At 42.9% G+C, this 17,357-nt stretch overlaps 1 protein-coding gene across 5 annotated transcripts in view; it reads left to right on the forward strand.

Moving 5' to 3' along the window:
• Mtmr3 (myotubularin related protein 3) overlaps positions 1-17,357 on the forward strand; it is a 131,049-nt gene that overhangs the window by 74,069 nt on the left and 39,623 nt on the right. For all 5 annotated transcript variants that reach the window (XM_085829148.1, XM_029484042.2, XM_021176002.3 and 2 more), the window contains 2 exons: positions 6,981-7,063; positions 9,841-10,007. In XM_085829148.1, coding sequence (XP_085685274.1) covers positions 6,981-7,063; positions 9,841-10,007 — 250 coding nt within the window. The remainder of the gene's footprint in view (positions 1-6,980; positions 7,064-9,840; positions 10,008-17,357) is intronic.

Here is a 17,357-nt window from a genome sequence, read left to right on the forward strand (position 1 = left end):
CATACCAGCTGTTTTCCCTGTAAGGTAGACAGAAAAATTAAGAGGTGAGAGTCTACATGCTTAGGTGTGTGAAAGTGTTGTATGCTGTGCTTTCCTCTCAGTTACTTTCATGCTCAAGGATATCAGGTTAATAAGAAACTCTTATGCTTATTTAAAATAATGTGTCTTATCTGCTGAGGTGTCCAGTCATAGTTAATAGTAAATAGTCCATCCCAGGGACTGTACTGTTAAGCTTTATAAAGGTGTAAAGATTGTGCAGGCCTTTCCCTAGCTCCCATACTATTTAGTAGTTAGCAGCCGCTTCAGTTGAGATCATTCTTGGGTCTTAGTAATAGATGAAAATATTGTTCTTTGAGCTCACTACAGATTATCATACTGAATAAACTTACTCCGGTGGCTCTTTAAGCAGATAAGAATAAATGTTAGTATATTGCTTATTTGCATATTGGACTCTTAACCTAAGGAAAAGGGAAGTTTGAAGTTGCCCTGTTTTGGTTATGAGGGTCTACTCAGTAGAACTGGTTCTTCAATTCACCACTATCCTTAGGAGTCGGCAGTGAACCAACCCAGAAAGGCCCACAAGTTCACAGATTTCTTCCAGTGGGAAATGTTCTTCCTCTTTTACTTGCCAGTCTTCTGGCTTTCTGTATTGAGTGTCGGTGCAGTGTTGTGATGCTGTCAGAGCTCAGGCCTACATTCAGATTATGTTCATTTATGGGAATTCTTTGAAATCTGTTTCTTGCATTCGTGTTATTCACCTTCCTAGAAGTTTACCTAACTGTCAAGTTGCATTCTTTATGACAAGGTCAGTGGCCGTCATTTTTGAGTTGGATTTAGTATTTGTTTATTTATCATAGTTAACACATTTGAGCATTTTGACCTGACTTTTTCTACCTTCCTACTCGATTTGGGTTATGTCTAAATTCTGCCCATTAGTATACACTAAAGTCATCAAGGAAAAAGGAAATGTACTATGTTGACAGTGTTCTAGAGATCAAAAGCACCTTGGGGAAGAAGAGGTTTATTTCATCTGGGTGTGGTTGAGCACTTCTTTAGTCCCAGCACTCATAAGGCAGAGGGGAATCTCTTAGCTGGAGGCCAGCCTGGTCTACAGAGCAAGTTCCAGGACAGCCAGAGCTACACAGAGAAACCCTGTCTTGAAAAACCAACAAACGAAAGGTTATTTCATCTTAGAGTTTACAGTCTATCATTGAGGGAAGCCAAAGCAACTGAAGTAAGTACCCAGGGGTTGTACGTCCACTGTAGACTGTGTTTCCCCACATCAAACATTAATCAAGAATATGCCCACTGGCCAATCTAATGGAGATAATTTCTCAATTCAGAGGGCCCCCTTCCCAGATTGCTCTTGTATGTGTCAAGTTAACTAGAACTAACCAGCACAACAAGAGTTCATTTGGATTTGAGCACTCGTGACCAGTGGGTAAAGGTAGAGGGATAAAATAACAGCTTTGAAAATTCCCTACCGTATCCTAGGGAAATGAGTGAATGTACTACTCAACTTAACCTCAACTCTTTCTTCTTTAAATGGTTAGAATCAGTGCACTTGTAACTAAATTGCCTATGAGAATAAGGGTTCATCTTTTACTGCATTTTCCCCTGTCCCATTTATCAGCTTACTGGATTTGGCTAAGTTTGTAAAGGTCTATTCTTGGGTTTGTTTGGGAATCAGGTCTTTTGGAGAATAATGTCATCCACTGCCCTAAGCTTTCATTTTTTTATTTGTTCTATGACAGTCATAGTATGCAGCATGATGCCCTTGTCCCTGTCAGCTGTTCTGTCCCCACTTTACTAGTAAAACTAGCTTCCTGGACCACTCAGGCAAGACCTCATAGTTTTGCACATTTTCCCTTTTCTCTCCCCTGGGGAACTTCTCTTCATCTCTCAGTACTCAGTTCAGGGGTAACTTCCCCTCTGAAGCTTTGCTCAGTCCTATTCCCTTCCTGGCAATAATTGTGCTCAGTGGGCTGCTTCTATATCTTAACATACTTTCACAACATTTATTAGACATGTAACTCTTTATTTTGTCTTGTCTTTGTGTCTTCAGGATCCAACATGTTTCCTGATGCCATGCAATTCAGTAAATGGGCAATGAATTGAAGTTAGTATGGATCTGAAATGAATATTAGATCATTTCTCCCCTTTTGGATTTTAAAAAAAGATTTGTTTATTCATTATGTATACAGCAGTTTCTTACATGTATGCCTGAAGACCAGAAGAGGGCATCAGATCTGATTACAGATGGTTTTGAGCTACCATGTGGTTGTTGGGATTTGAACTCAGGTCCTCTGGAAGAGCATTCAGTGCTCTTAACCACTGAGCCATCTCTCCAGCCCCCCCCCCCCTTTGGAATTTAAAACAATGTGCTTCTGTGAATAGGCCTATGCCATTCATGATTTATCTCTTACAGTAGCTGAGTGGTTGTAGTCTGACCTTTTTTCCCCCCAAAGTGTAATCGGTATATACAATGTTTCAGGAAACTGACTTCAGCACTTACTTTTAATCCATTTCCTCATATCAAGCATTCCTCTAGCATTATAACTCTCTTAAGTTTTAGAGCCTGTGTGTTACTTACAAAACCCCAGGCGCTATGTTTGTGTAGAAAAATGATTGTGCAAAATTATCTCGACATTGTAGTGACTATGAACCTTTCCTACTAAGAGAGCCCAGGTTAGTGCAAGGGTTCCTGAAGCCCAAGGTCAGGCAGCAAGAGGCCGGCTCCTCCTGCAGTAGGTACTCGATGGGTAGAGGCCAGAGGATGGAGAGGGTTGCCTCTCTCTGCATCCCTCTACTCTGTCTTCAGTAGATATGTATGAACAGCAAAACACAGGAAATCAAGAGACCTTATTGAAGGTTATTTTATCGAAATCATGCACATTTAAGGCATTAGAAACCAAATGTGATGTCTCTATTATGGCAAGACCCACTTTGCATTACTTAGTACTTCAGTAAATGACTTGCCATTAAGTTTTAAATAGCTACCCAATATCAGATATTCTCTTAATTTCACAGCACGTTGAATGTGTATAGGTTTGGATACTATAAGCACTCTTACTTTAATCTAGACAGTCTCAGGAAGCATCAGGCTCACAGCTCCTAGGTGAAGTACCTCTGTGACAGAGTACATTTCTACCATTCCTGCTGGGTGCAATCTTCTATTCTTTATTTTTTCTAAACTATATTTCTTTGAAGCTTACAACTAAATGTTCAGGTAGTATTTATGAACGCATAAAACATGTTTTGTTGTGTAATTTGACAGACTGATTCACAGTCTGCTGCTTCTAAAACCCTAGTGCATGGCTGAGACTCTCAGGTGCTGGCTGCTTCCCTGTTTGGAACAAGTTGGTTGTGAGTGTTGAATACTTACCTTGCAGTTGTGTCTCCACTACATGAGTCTCTTCTTTTTTTACCAGTGCATTGTGTTCCTGAGGGAGTATTTTGTGGGGGTGAAGATAAAGCCCACAGTTTATACATAAGCAATGGAATTATGATCTTCAAAAATGTAGACTGAGGTACTGTAAGGTGGTTTAGCTGGCTGCTCTTCCAGAGTTCCTGAGTTCAATCCCCTGTACCCATATGGCGGCTCACAACTGTATGTAATGGAATCTGATTCCCTCTTGTGTCTAAATGCAGTCTTGCATTTAGACAGAGCACTCATATACATAAAATACATAAATAATTTTGTTAATGTGGACAGAGGGTAGAAGAGATGGCTCAGCAGCTAAAGGTAGTTGCTGGACAAGCCTGCTGACCTGAATCCCTGAAACCCACATAGAGGTGGAAGGAGAGAACCAATTCCTTGTAGTCTTCTGAGCCTTGTATGCTTGCGGTGCATGAGTGTATGTGCACAGAGTGATAAATAAGACTTAGAAAAGGATGTAGACTGAGTTTTAAGCAGAAATGATTTATAAACCTTTGTCTCTTGGTCAGGTTGCGTATTAGGTATGAGAAATGTTAAAGACTGTGAGGATTTTTTGGTTTTGTTTTTGATATGTGAGGGAAGTTGGAAGAGCTGGAGCAGTGATGTAAGCCTTAACAAAGGAGAGAAACTTGGTTAGATGTATGGGGAGGGAAAGGTGGCTGATTCTCTCTCTTAAAGGAAGTGGAGGGGAGCCTGGGACTGAAAGAAACAGTAGGAAGGGAGGCTCCATTGTTACAGAACCAGGTGTCTCTTGTTTTATTAACACTACTCTTGCATGTGACAATCTGTGTATTACAATTTGGTGGTGGCGGAGGTGGCTCGGGGGTAAGAGCACCCCTTGTTGGGTTTGGTTCCCATTACCAACAGTGGCTCACAGACATCTGTAACTCTAGCTCTGATGCTCTTTCTGGCCTCTGAGGGCACTGCATGCGTGTGGTATGCAGACAGACATGCAGGTACACACGAGATGAAAAATGTCTGCATCTTTCCACACTCCAGTTGATTCCAATTGATTTGGATGCAAGAACCAACCTTCTCCTTCCTCCTCTTCTTCCTCCTTTTTCCCCTCTTCTTTCCTTCTACCTTCTTCCATCATCATCTTCTTCCATGGCTTAGTGGTTATAAGAGCACAAACTTGCCCCTCCAAATGACCTGACTTGAGCCCCAGTATCCAACTTTTGGGTGGCTCACAACCAACTGTTATTTCAGCTCTAGAGGATCCAACACCTCTGGCCTTTAAGGGCATTGTGTTCAAAGCCGCATGCCCACATGTAGACACATGTGCATACATATAATTGCAAATGAAAGTAAGAGCTTTATAGGTCTTTTGTCAAACTGGCAGATGACCCCACTATGTATTGAGAGATGGGGGGAAAGGTCTTGCAGGAACACATTTTTTAAAAAGCTTGCACGAACACATTTAAAAAAAAAAAAAAACAAATAACAGAAGAACATTCTATTTATAGGGAATCTGTAGAACTACCTGAGAACTAGTTAATGTTGTATTTTGTCTTTTTAAAAAATATTCTATTTCTTTATTGTGTGTGAACCTTGAACTCAGGTTGCCAGGCTTGGCAGCAAGTACCTATCCCTGCCCTAATCTCTTTCTTCTTGATCTCCATGTTCTCTCTTGATAATTTCATCCTCACTGATAATTCTCTCCCTCTCTCATCTGCCCTAGATTTACAGGCTCTTGAAAGAAGTTTTAGCTGTGTCAGCTGCGGTTTCTCATGCAGCACCTTGGGGTTAAGGGTTTAAACAAGCGGAAAGCCAAAGGTTTTTTTCTTGGAATATAAGCAATAATGCATAGTATTCCTCTTACAGTTCTATTACAGTTGTGAGAGAGTTTTCATAGATTATATACTTAGAAACAAGTCTTTCACCCCGAGACAAAAACTCCCAGGTTTATCTGAATATTATTTGGTTTGCTCATTTCGAATCTGTGCCCCAGTTTCTGTTTCTGTTTCAGTCTTCTAGCCCTGGACTTCTTTTTGGCCCAGCATTCTTGTTCTGAGGGATCTCTGCTGATTCTGGTAGCTGCATGATAGGTCAGAATTGTAGTAAGTCAGCTTTGAAAGTGGCAGGACTGACTTGAGGCTACCCTGTGCAGCCAGCACTTTGAGTTGTTCCTGTGCCTTAGAGGAGCTTGCCTCCACCTGAACAAACCTAAACAAGTTGTTGGAATGCTACTTGCAGCTCCTACAGCCCGTTTTAACTGGATTTAATACATCGTTATGGACAAGTAAGCCATTTCCCCCCCAAGGTGTTAAGAGCGCACTCAGGGGTGGATGTAAGTCACTTGGAGAAATGCTTGCCTAGCATGCATCAAACCCTGGGTTGGTTGCCAAGTATCACATGAACAAGCCATGGTGGTTCTGGTCTGTAATACTAGCACTTGGGAAGGCAAGTGAGTCAGAAGTTGAAGGTTGACTTCAGTGACATAGGGAGTTTTAAGGCCAGCCTGGGGATGCATAAGAACACCCCTCCCTCCCTCCCTCCCTCCCTCTGTCCCCCTCTCTTTTAAATGAGCCAGGTGGTAGTGGCAGACACCTTTAATCTCAGGACTCAGGAGGCAAAGGCAGGAGGAGCTCTGAATCTGAGACAAGCCTCAGACTGAGTTCTACAGAGTGAGTTTCCGGACAGCCACGGCTACACAGAGAAACCCTGTCTCGAAAAACAAAAACAAAAACAAAAACAAACAAAAAGGATGTATTCATTTATCACGTGTTATTTGGAAATTGCTTTTGTTTGAGTTGGAGGTTGAGTCAGATATTTTCAGGAGGAATGTCCTTGTGTTAGCCGTAGGGTCATTTACACACTTCAGAAGTGTCTTTTCTGTCTCATTGGCATATCTGATCTCTGTCCACTATTGTTAAGTAGAGCCTGCTGACCCAGTTGGCAGGGAGTGGGACTAATCCAATTCATGCAAACATTGAGTTCTGCTTGACAAACAAGGCTCTTAGCTTTTGGAATATGTTGGATCTAGCCTTTTTTATATTCTTTGACTGCTGTAAGATTTCTTGATATCTGTGATCTATTCTACTGATCAGAGACCCTGACCAGTGACTACTGGTGTGCCATCTTTGTTTTGTAACCTATAGGCAATTAGGCCTCCAGAAGATCCCTTTGCTAAGAGCTGAGGCATAAATACACTCTGCTACCTGGGACAGGGGATACATTCATTCTGGTTTGTACTTAGCCTTGAGTACTTTTGTTTAGTGCCTTCAACATATGTGTTACTACATATCATAGCATCTTCAATAGGGCCGTGAGAAATGAGCTTGTGGGTTTGATACTCAAGGACTTATTTCCTCTTCTCTTCTAGAGTCCAAGCCTCTTCTCTGTGGTCCTCATGCTGTAACTTTAGGTCATTGATTAGGAAAAGGGAAACTCTAATCCCCTCTTTAGTAAATCACTATTGATCCAGCTAATTTTGAAAGTTTGTTTGCTTCTTCCCATTCATCAGTTGGTCGGTCTGAATGTATCTTCAAAGTCAGTGCCTTTTTGACTAAGAGAACTTCATCCTTTTAAATTTTTGCAGGTTCCATTACAGCTTATTGAAAGCGTTGAATGCCGTGATATATTTCAGCTTCATTTGACATGCAAAGACTGCAAAGTTATCAGGTAGGTGGTGTGTTTTTGAGGCTGTGAAGTATTAGAGAAAATATTCTTTAAAGAGTTGTTACATAGTTTGTTAGGTTAAGATAATTTCTGAGTAATCAGTGCCTGGAATATTTTATTTATAATGTTTATTGGTATACAAACAGATACATTTTACTTGGAAATAATTTTAAATTTATAACACATATATAAACTAAAACACTACAGTAGTATACCATTTATTTATGTTAAAACTTTACCCCAATTTATTATTAGCAGAGCTTGTGCATGTGAGTGCATCTGTGAATGTGTGTGTGCACATATCTGTGTGTGTTTGTGTGTATGAGAGTTGTGTGTGTGTGTGTGTGTCCTGTCATGTGCATGCACCCACCCAGAAGCTAGCTCAGATCCTTGGATAAAAGACATACATATATTAGCTCATTTTTAAATTGGCTTATTGGCTCTGGGCTGGGCTCTTCCAAGCCTTCCATGGTTAGTGTGCCCTTACCTTCATTCCTTGCTCAACACCTCTAACTCTGCCCTCAGCTCAGTCGCTCAGTCCCTTTACTCCTGGCTCAGCACTTCAGCTTAGTTGTTCAGATACTTGTTGTGAAACCCATTGGTCTTGCTGCCCAAGACGCTTTTGGGCCGATTTCCCTTTCCTCCTACATTTTAGAAAGTCTTCCCTGTAGTTCCCCAAGTCTATCCTGTTTCCTTCCCCAAGTGTCTGGATTCTCTCCTCTCTCCTAGCCTGTGGGAACCAGGATGTCCTGCCTCTTTCTTTCTCCCCAGCCATTGGCCACTGGCATCTTTATTGGTAGATCAAAAACTAATTGGGGGTGGAGACCTTTAGCAGATTCTCAATCAAAACATCAAAGCTCCCCCCATACAGCTTTCCTAACACTAGAGTATTTTCTCATAACCGGTACGTCATTGTCAGTGTCACAGTGTTACTTTGACAACACACTTGCCAAATGGACTGTCCTGCTCCAGTGATGTCCTGATAATATAGTTATGTCTTAATAGATTGTTTCTCATCGTAAGCTGTCTAGAGTTTCCTCAAAATTAAATTGAAGTTATGTGTCTGCAACTGGGAGACTCTCTCTCTTTCTCTCTCTCTCTCTCTCCCCCCTTTTTAAGGTATTATGTTATATCCAGAGACAATCAATCCATTTGTCTCTTATTGATGAGTTTTGATTAGTTCAGTCAAAGTGTTACTCAATTTCTGTATAATTTCTACATTACTTGTAACCAATAAACCATCTATGGGAAACATTTTGAGAAAATACAGGTGTCTTGTTTCTCATCAAAATTTCTCTAACTTTAGCATTCATTCATGATTTTATTAAATCTAATTTTAACTCTGATGGTTGCAAAATGATTCCCAAAATATGTTTTTAGTTTAGTAGGCTGGTTTTTGTTTTGTTTTGTTTGTTTGGTTGGTTGGTTTTTGGTTTTTTCAAGACAGGGTTTCTCTATATAGCCCTGGCTGTCCTGGAACTCACTCTGTAGACCAGGCTGGCCTCGAACTCAGAAATCCAACTGCCTCTGTCTCCCGAGTGCTGGGATTAAAGGCGTGCACTACCACCGCCCAGCTCTAGTTTAGTAGTTCTGGATCTGTTCCTGACATTTTTACTTTAATCCTTTGATCTGTTTTAGGACACCAATAAATACTGTATATTCATGTTGATGAGCTACACTCACTGGGACAAAGGAAGGCTTTAGTGACCTCCATGTTAAGGCAAACATTTACCATGCCTTTTTAGCTGCTCATGTTTGTCTTCCTGAAACTCTGTGTGCAGCCCTGGGTGGTCTGAGACTTACTGCCATACTCCTGTTTAAGCTTTCTAAGTACTAAGATTACAGGAACGAGGCACCTCACACCACACACACTATACTTTTGATAGATAACTGACAGCCACTCAGATTTAAAAGCTCACTTAGTTTCAGTTTTTAGCACTACATTTAAAAATAGAGATAAAAATCCTCAAAGTAATTTTTACTAATTATTTTAATTTTAACCCTTTAGTGGTATACACTAAATTTTCTGTTGGTAATAGAATTGTTTTGTTCTCTGTATGGTTGCAGCTGAATGTTTGTGTGTCCTCTGCCTTATTTTGGATCTGTTGGTCCTGATTGCTAAGTAACCAAATTTAAAAACCATCTCCCAACTGGCTATGGATAGTATTGTGATCTGTTTTTTAGGATGGCCTATTATATCACAGCAAAAGAAAAGGGCTTTTCTGAACATATTTCTTAAGAGAGATAACTGTAGCTGAGCAGTGGTGGTGCACGCCTTTAATCCCAGCACTTGGGAGGCTGAGGCAGGCAGATTTCTGAGTTCGAGGACAGCCAGGGCTACACAGAGAAACCCTGTCTTGAAAACCAAAAGAGAGAGAGAGAGAGAGAGAGAGAGAGAGAGAGAGAGAGAGAGAGAGAGAGAGAGAGAGAGAACGAACTATAAAACAAGCTAAAGAAGTAGGGTGAGACCTGATCATCAAAGAGACAAACGATTACTTTACTTTGATAATCACTATTAATTACTTTTAGAAGAGATTCATTAGATGAAAATAATAGATTTTTCCATATGTCCAACTTCCTTTTTTTTTTTTTTTTTCTTTTTGCACCACTGGCTAAAATGTGTTGCATCTGTTTTTATTGTAAGTAGTAGTAAATGACTGTCTCTGATGTTTTCTTCACTCATCTTTATTATGACTAGACACTCTTGAAATGGTGGCTTTTCTTAGACGTCATTATCAACTGTCACCTGATGACGTTTATACCTGTTTTGCTTTGCAAAGGTGTCAGTTCCCAACCTTTGAGCAATGTCAAGATTGGCTTAAGAGATTGAACAATGCAATCCGACCACCTGGTAAAATAGAAGATCTCTTCTCATTTGCATACCATGCTTGGTGCATGGAGGTCTACGCCAGTGAAAAGGAGCAGCATGGAGACCTGTGCAGACCAGGTAGGCTAGACTTCTGAAGCTTTGCTTAGAGGCCTTTATCATGAAATGGGAACCTACAGGAGTCATGCCTTCAATCTCTGTCATCTAGCTTTGTCCCATTACTTTCCCATTAGTTTAGTACAACATATCTCTTGCTTTTCAGGGGAAGGGGAAAAAAAAAACAAACTGTGTTTGACATATTAGCTTCCTAGGCCAAAAATGACTATAAGGAGGTTTGTGGGGATTATGGGACCCTAATGGAAGGAAGCTGTGCATTTTCAGTAACATTTCATGTTAAATAGTATTTAGTAGTCTTTGAACCAGATTAGCCTTGGACATTTATGCAAAAATACTTAATTTCTCACTTTATTTTCTTACTTTTTTCCTGATCTTTCATTAAAATGGCATCTGTGTGTGTGAGAGTGAGTGAGTGAGTGAGACAGAGATATTTGTGTGTGTGTGTGTGTGTGTGTGTGTGTGATATGCTAGGATTGAACCCTAAATTTTGTGTATGCTAAGGCAATTATTTTTAGTGTCAACTAGTGTGTGTTTGTGTGTGTGTGTACGCATGTTAACTACAACATGTATGGAGGTAAGAGTGATTTGCGTATTTTCCTTTATGGTGGCTACCTTAATTTTAAAGACAGGTTAAAGCTAACCAAGTTAACCAGTTGTAGTGGCCACCAAGCTCTAGCAGTCTTACTATCTTTGCCTTCCCAGGACTAGGATTGTAGGCATGTGCCACGGTGCTCTGCTTTTTACATGGGTATTAAGGATCCAGATTTCGGTCCTTTTGCTTGCCCAGCAAGCACTACGGAATCACCTTCCTAGCCCCTGTCGTTATGTTTTAAACTAAGTTCAACCCAGCTTTTGCTGGGTGTGGTGATGCACACCTTTAATCCCAGCACTCAGGAGACAGAGAGGCAACAGATCTCTGTGAGTTCAACGCTAGCCTGGTCTACATTGCAAGTTCTAGGCTAGCTAGCCTTACATAGTGAAATCTTATCTCAAACCTAAACAAACAAAAAACGTGGCTCTTTTCAATTTTCTTTTCTGTTTTTTGAGACAGGGTTTCTCTGTGTAGCCCTGGCTATCCTAGAACTCACTCTGTAGACCAGGCTGGCCTCCAACTCAGAAATCCATCTGCCTCTGCCTCCCGAGTGCTGGGATTAAAGGTGTGCGCCACCAACAGTCAGCTTTCACTACAAACTTTTAAAGATAACTTTTCTGTTCCCTTGGTCATTTTAGTTGTTTCCTTTTTAGCTGGCTTTTAGGATATTCCTAAGATGGTGAAAGACTCCAAAACTCCCAAAGGGAGGCACTTACTCAAGCCTCGGGTCAGCCGCGCACCCAAGAAGACACTGAGACCGAACTTAAGATGTATAGAGAGTAAGATTTAATACAGCAACGACAAGAAAGCACATAAAAAAAAAAGCACATATACCAGATATCTGGGGTCGAAACTCATGCAGCCAGCAAGGTGCAGAGGAGATTCGGCAACTAGCCCAAATTTTCACAGGCTTTTATAGGAGAAGGGTAAGGGGAAAAGTACAAGTTTTATGTCACCAAGGTGTTCTGCCAAGGGGCTTTACATAACCAAGGGGTCGTGTCCTATATTTTGGCAATGTACTCGATCTATTGGAACATTCCGGGATAGTACCAGGAGGCCCCTATCTCAAAAATGTTCTTGGCATAGTCTTCAGTTAGGAGGGGTAGGACTAGGTTTTTTCCAGGAGACCCCTTATCTAAAAAATGTTCCTGAAGCAGTTTCCAATTGGGAGGGGGTACCTTGGGGTAAAAAGTTCAGGAGTGCTCCGGGAACAGTCTCTGGATGGGAGGGGTAAGAGGACCCTGAACTGAAGAGTTCAGGAACAGTTCAGGTGTTCAGTAATTTTCCTCTTTCATTCCCCCCTTCTTTTAGTAAATAATTCTAATCTTAGAATTTCAGATACTGCATTTACTCTATTTTAACATGGGAACAAAAACAGAATAAGAAGCATTAGTAAACAGAACTAGGCAGGGGCCTTTTGAGCGAGGCTTGAGGGTCTGGGCATGATGTAGGTGCACGTAGATCAGATCTCTGGCTGGAACTGGTGAGATGTCCTTGGGGCACCCAGCTCGTTCACTGTCTCGGCTGTTGGGATCCCTGGTGCGATGTCGTCCGCATACTCAGTCCAATCCTTTTCAGTTGTGACCAGACCACCTGCAAGCCTTTTAACTTAGCATACAGAACATTATTATAACAACATAAGTTTAAACACATCATTTAAAACAGTAATGGCCATAGGAGACTCATAAAGGATCTTAAAAAGAGTAAAACTGAATCAAGAAATAGGGCATAGGGAAGGAACACTAAGTCCATGCCAGTCTCCACGATTAATTTTGTCAAGGTCTGTCTTAGAGTTTTAAACTAATTTTTATCTATCCTGAGCTCTGAGGTCTATACACACAATGTAATTTTTATTTGACCTCTAAATGCTTGGCCACACCCTGACTTACCTGGGCAACTATTGCCTTTGGCACTCTGAACCTTGGAAAAATTTTCTTTAATAATCTTTTTGATGACTATGTGAGCAGTCTCATTTATCCATATTGAGAACGTCTTTTTCTGCAGATGTCAACAGCTTTCTTTGTCTGCATATTGTTCCAGGTATGCAAAAGCATACCTGCTGTCAGTGTAGACTTTTCTTGTTGTCAACTTTCTGGGCTGAAGTCCCTTTAGGGAGGCTGCTGGCCCAGATCACTTGCTTTTTGTCCACTGCTGCACTGCTGTCCCTGCCTTCCGCTTACCTTTAACCATGAGGCTACTGCCATCCGTGTAGGGTAAAAGGCTTAGTCAGATCTGGCAAAGCCAGAGCGGGGGCTGCAAGCAAGGCTGCCTTTATGCTGTCAAAGGCTTTTTGGTGTTCCTCAGTCCAGGTGAATGGGACTTTTTCTTTAGTCCAGAGTCTGCAAAAGCCCACCGTTCCCAGAAACTCACGTACTTGGCGCGGGGTGGTGGGGGTTGGGATCAGCATCGCAGTCTTTTTTCTTGGCTTCGGTGAGCCACCGCTTTCCGTCGTTTTGGCACCTCGGTACGACATAACTGGGCTTTCTTAGCCGATACCCGGTACCCCAACTCACCCAGTTCATTCAGGAGCTTCTAGGAGGGCCAGAATTTTTTCTTTGTCTTTGATGTCTCTGCCTTCAGCCAACCGCAGGCAGGGCTTGGGTTAGTGCCAAGAGTTCAGCCTTCTGAGCCGAAGTTCCTTCTGCCAGAATGTCAGTGATGAGTAGGTGAAGACTCAGCAGGTCAGCAGGGGAAGCGAAGGTCACTTGTTCTGTCAACAAAAAGCTCTAATAATGTGTCCATCAGCCAGGGAAACAATTGAGTCATGTGTCCCTGACCAGAAGCCACTATGTGCAGACAAGCAGGCCATCCCTCAGTCACCAGGTCTAATTTTTCAAGTGCCACTGGTCTTTTAGGGTCCCAATTTCTGAGTAAGAACCTCTTTGGCAATACTTTTGTTCTCAGTCACATTTAGGAGTCCCAAAGTTGGGGACAACATTAGGGCAGTCTCAATAGCATCTAAGGCCATCCAAGGTTGTTCTTTATTTCTTATACGAGGGGCTGTTTATCTTTTTAATGCAGCAAAACCTGGAATCCACAGTTTGCAAAGACCTGTAGTGTCCAGGGACCTTTTAAACTTGCTTTGCACTGGTCAGTGGAGGAATATGAAAACACAGTCTCTTTTTTCAGCTTCTGTGTTAGCACCCCTTCTATCTCTTTACTTTTAGCCACGAACAGGTGAAGGGTTTGGTCATGAGGGGGGTTCCTCTTCTTTTTGTTAGGACAGTCTCTCACCGAGTGCTCTTCTTTTTCAACAGCAAACACTCTGATCTTTAGCCAAAAGCTTTCTTTTTTTTGTTGCCAGGTACTAAGTTTTCTAGTCTCCCTGACTCTTGTGACCAGCATTTCATTTCTCTTATCTTTTTTAGAAAATTTTCTGGCTCCTTATTTCTCACAGATCATCTCTAAGTGCTAGTATTATTAGCAAGTGTCACTTTGCTAGGTTCTAGTCTTTGTCATTTATCTCTCTTTGCTCCTGTTTCTTAACTGCAATGGAGATCTCATATAATGTCTCTCTTTCTATCTATATATATCTCTTTCTTGTCTTTGCTTACTTTGAATGTTATCTAATTATTACATCTATATTCTGTCACTTAACTTTTTTCATAGTTCACCTCTTTTTACTGTTAGGTCAGATTGTCGGGGCATTAGTCCCACAGAGACGAGACCTCATCAGAGCCTGGCAGTTAGACCCATAGGTGCTCCTTACCTTGTATGTCTCCCTCACCGGAGCCCAGAACAGACTTACTGCCAGCAACTCAGGGCAGTGCCTGAGAAGAGAAAACACATGGGGCAGAGAAGGGGGTGCAGTTTTCACATCTAGCTACACCAGACCACTGATATTTCAAAATGAACACAATTTTTTCTCTGTTAACAAGAGACAGGATACAGGGGGCAGGAGAATGAGCCTTTCTCCCACCCAAGAGGCAGGCAAAGGCTGAAAACAAATCCTTTGATGTGAAGAGCTCAGCGCCAAGTCTCCGCTGCGCGCCGGAATGCAGTGTAAACTCCTGGGAGTGGCAAACAAACACTGGCAGGCAGAGGCAGCAATTTAACTATTTAACTACCTGATAGACACCCTGTGCTCTCTGCACTGTCTTTGGGGAGGGAGCACGCAGCCAGGCAGGCACAAGGGAGTGCGGGTTGACTCTGGGGGGGGACCAAAGGAGGGACGGCGGCTGTAGTCGGCCCCCCCCCCCCAGCTGTGGCAGGCTTCACGGCCACTCCGGGACCGGCAGGCGGCCGCACTCACCACCAGCATAACTGCGCCGCCAAAGCCGGCTCTGCATCTAGGTTCTCTTTTGAACAGCCTGGGGCTCCCCAGCCGAGTGCGGACCGTGCGCTGCCTTTGTCGGCCGGTGGCAGCTGGTCTCGCCCCACGATGGCCCCGCAGCAAGGCCGGCCGGCGCTGCCCGCCCGCTGCGAGCCGCTGGCACTGCCTCGCCGAGAGCACGGTGGGCAAGACCGGCCTGATGGTTCTTTTTTCTCTTTTTTTCCTTTTTTAAAACCATTGCTGACAAATTCTGTCCTGACGTCAGTCCAAGTCTACAGTCGACAAAGGGTTAACACACACACACACACACAGTCTTGTCACGTGGCCACAAACAAGCACACTCGTCCACGCCTGGACTTACACAACCAGCCAAACACTTTTTTCTGACGGGGTCGGATTCCACATTGACTCCTTTTCCTGATAGGGGTGGGATTCCACATTCACTCCCGCTCTGGCAGAGAGAACACTCTCTCTCTTTCACTCTGCCAGGCAACAGCCAAGTCTTTTTGACTGTTCTGTACCCTGGGCACTCCTTCCAGGGTCTCCCTTGGAACATCTCTTTTGGGGTGCAGACTGTGAGGCCATAGACAGTCGTCCTCTCACAGCCACTGCCAGAATAAACCTACAATCTCAGAATACACAAATGCAGCAGTTCCACACCTACACACCCAGCAGATTGTCCCATTTCTAGAATAATAGCAAACAACAAGAGCAGACACAAGACTTGAGACAAAAAGAAAAAACCAAAGCACGAGGTGGGACTCGAACCCACGATCTCGCAACCTGAAGCACGAGGTGGGACTCGAACCCACGATCTCGCCCAGAGGGGTCCACTAAGCGTCCTTAGTCCTCCCCTATTCCTCCCTGGGACGTCTCCCAGGGGCAGATCGGACGGTGGGCACCTGAGCACGTCTGCTCTTACCCACTTCGCATTCCCTCCCGGAGTGCGATCTCTGGTGCTCTTACTGAGCACAGAGCATCACGCAAAACCAGAACAGCGATCGCACCAGATACAGAATGGCCTTCCTGGCCTCTCAGAAACTAACAGAACACAGACACCAGACAAAAGCAGAACAGTAAATCTTACCTCTGAGTGGGTCCAGGACTTCTGGGTGGACGCGCTGATTCCCGGCCAACGCACCAAATGAAAGACTCCAAAACTCCCAAAGGGAGGCACTTACTCAAGCCTCGGGTCAGCCGCGCACCCAAGAAGACACTGAGACCGAACTTAAGATGTATAGAGAGTAAGATTTAATACAGCAACGACAAGAAAGCACATAAAAAAAAAAGCACATATACCAGATATCTGGGGTCGAAACTCATGCAGCCAGCAAGGTGCAGAGGAGATTCGGCAACTAGCCCAAATTTTCACAGGCTTTTATAGGAGAAGGGTAAGGGGAAAAGTACAAGTTTTACGTCACCAAGGTGTTCTGCCAAGGGGCTTTACATAACCAAGGGGTCGTGTCCTATATTTTGGCAATGTACTCGATCTATTGGAACATTCCGGGATAGTACCAGGAGGCCCCTATCTCAAAAATGTTCTTGGCATAGTCTTCAGTTAGGAGGGGTAGGACTAGGTTTTTTCCAGGAGACCCCTTATCTAAAAAATGTTCCTGAAGCAGTTTCCAATTGGGAGGGGGTACCTTGGGGTAAAAAGTTCAGGAGTGCTCCGGGAACAGTCTCTGGATGGGAGGGGTAAGAGGACCCTGAACTGAAGAGTTCAGGAACAGTTCAGGTGTTCAGTAATTTTCCTCTTTCATTCCCCCCTTCTTTTAGTAAATAATTCTAATCTTAGAATTTCAGATACTGCATTTACTCTATTTTAACATGGGAACAAAAACAGAATAAGAAGCATTAGTAAACAGAACTAGGCAGGGGCCTTTTGAGCGAGGCTTGAGGGTCTGGGCATGATGTAGGTGCACGTAGATCAGATCTCTGGCTGGAACTGGTGAGATGTCCTTGGGGCACCCAGCTCGTTCACTGTCTCGGCTGTTGGGATCCCTGGTGCGATGTCGTCCGCATACTCAGTCCAATCCTTTTCAGTTGTGACCAGACCACCTGCAAGCCTTTTAACTTAGCATACAGAACATTATTATAACAACATAAGTTTAAACACATCATTTAAAACAGTAATGGCCATAGGAGACTCATAAAGGATCTTAAAAAGAGTAAAACTGAATCAAGAAATAGGGCATAGGGAAGGAACACTAAGTCCATGCCAGTCTCCACGATTAATTTTGTCAAGGTCTGTCTTAGAGTTTTAAACTAATTTTTATCTATCCTGAGCTCTGAGGTCTATACACACAATGTAATTTTTATTTGACCTCTAAATGCTTGGCCACACCCTGACTTACCTGGGCAACTATTGCCTTTGGCACTCTGAACCTTGGAAAAATTTTCTTTAATAATCTTTTTGATGACTATGTGAGCAGTCTCATTTATCCATATTGAGAACGTCTTTTTCTGCAGATGTCAACAGCTTTCTTTG

Source organism: Mus caroli, unplaced genomic scaffold (assembly GCF_978045245.1).
Source record: "Mus caroli unplaced genomic scaffold, Mus_caroli_1 scaffold_13, whole genome shotgun sequence".
NCBI classification, from domain to species: Eukaryota; Metazoa; Chordata; class Mammalia; order Rodentia; family Muridae; genus Mus; species Mus caroli.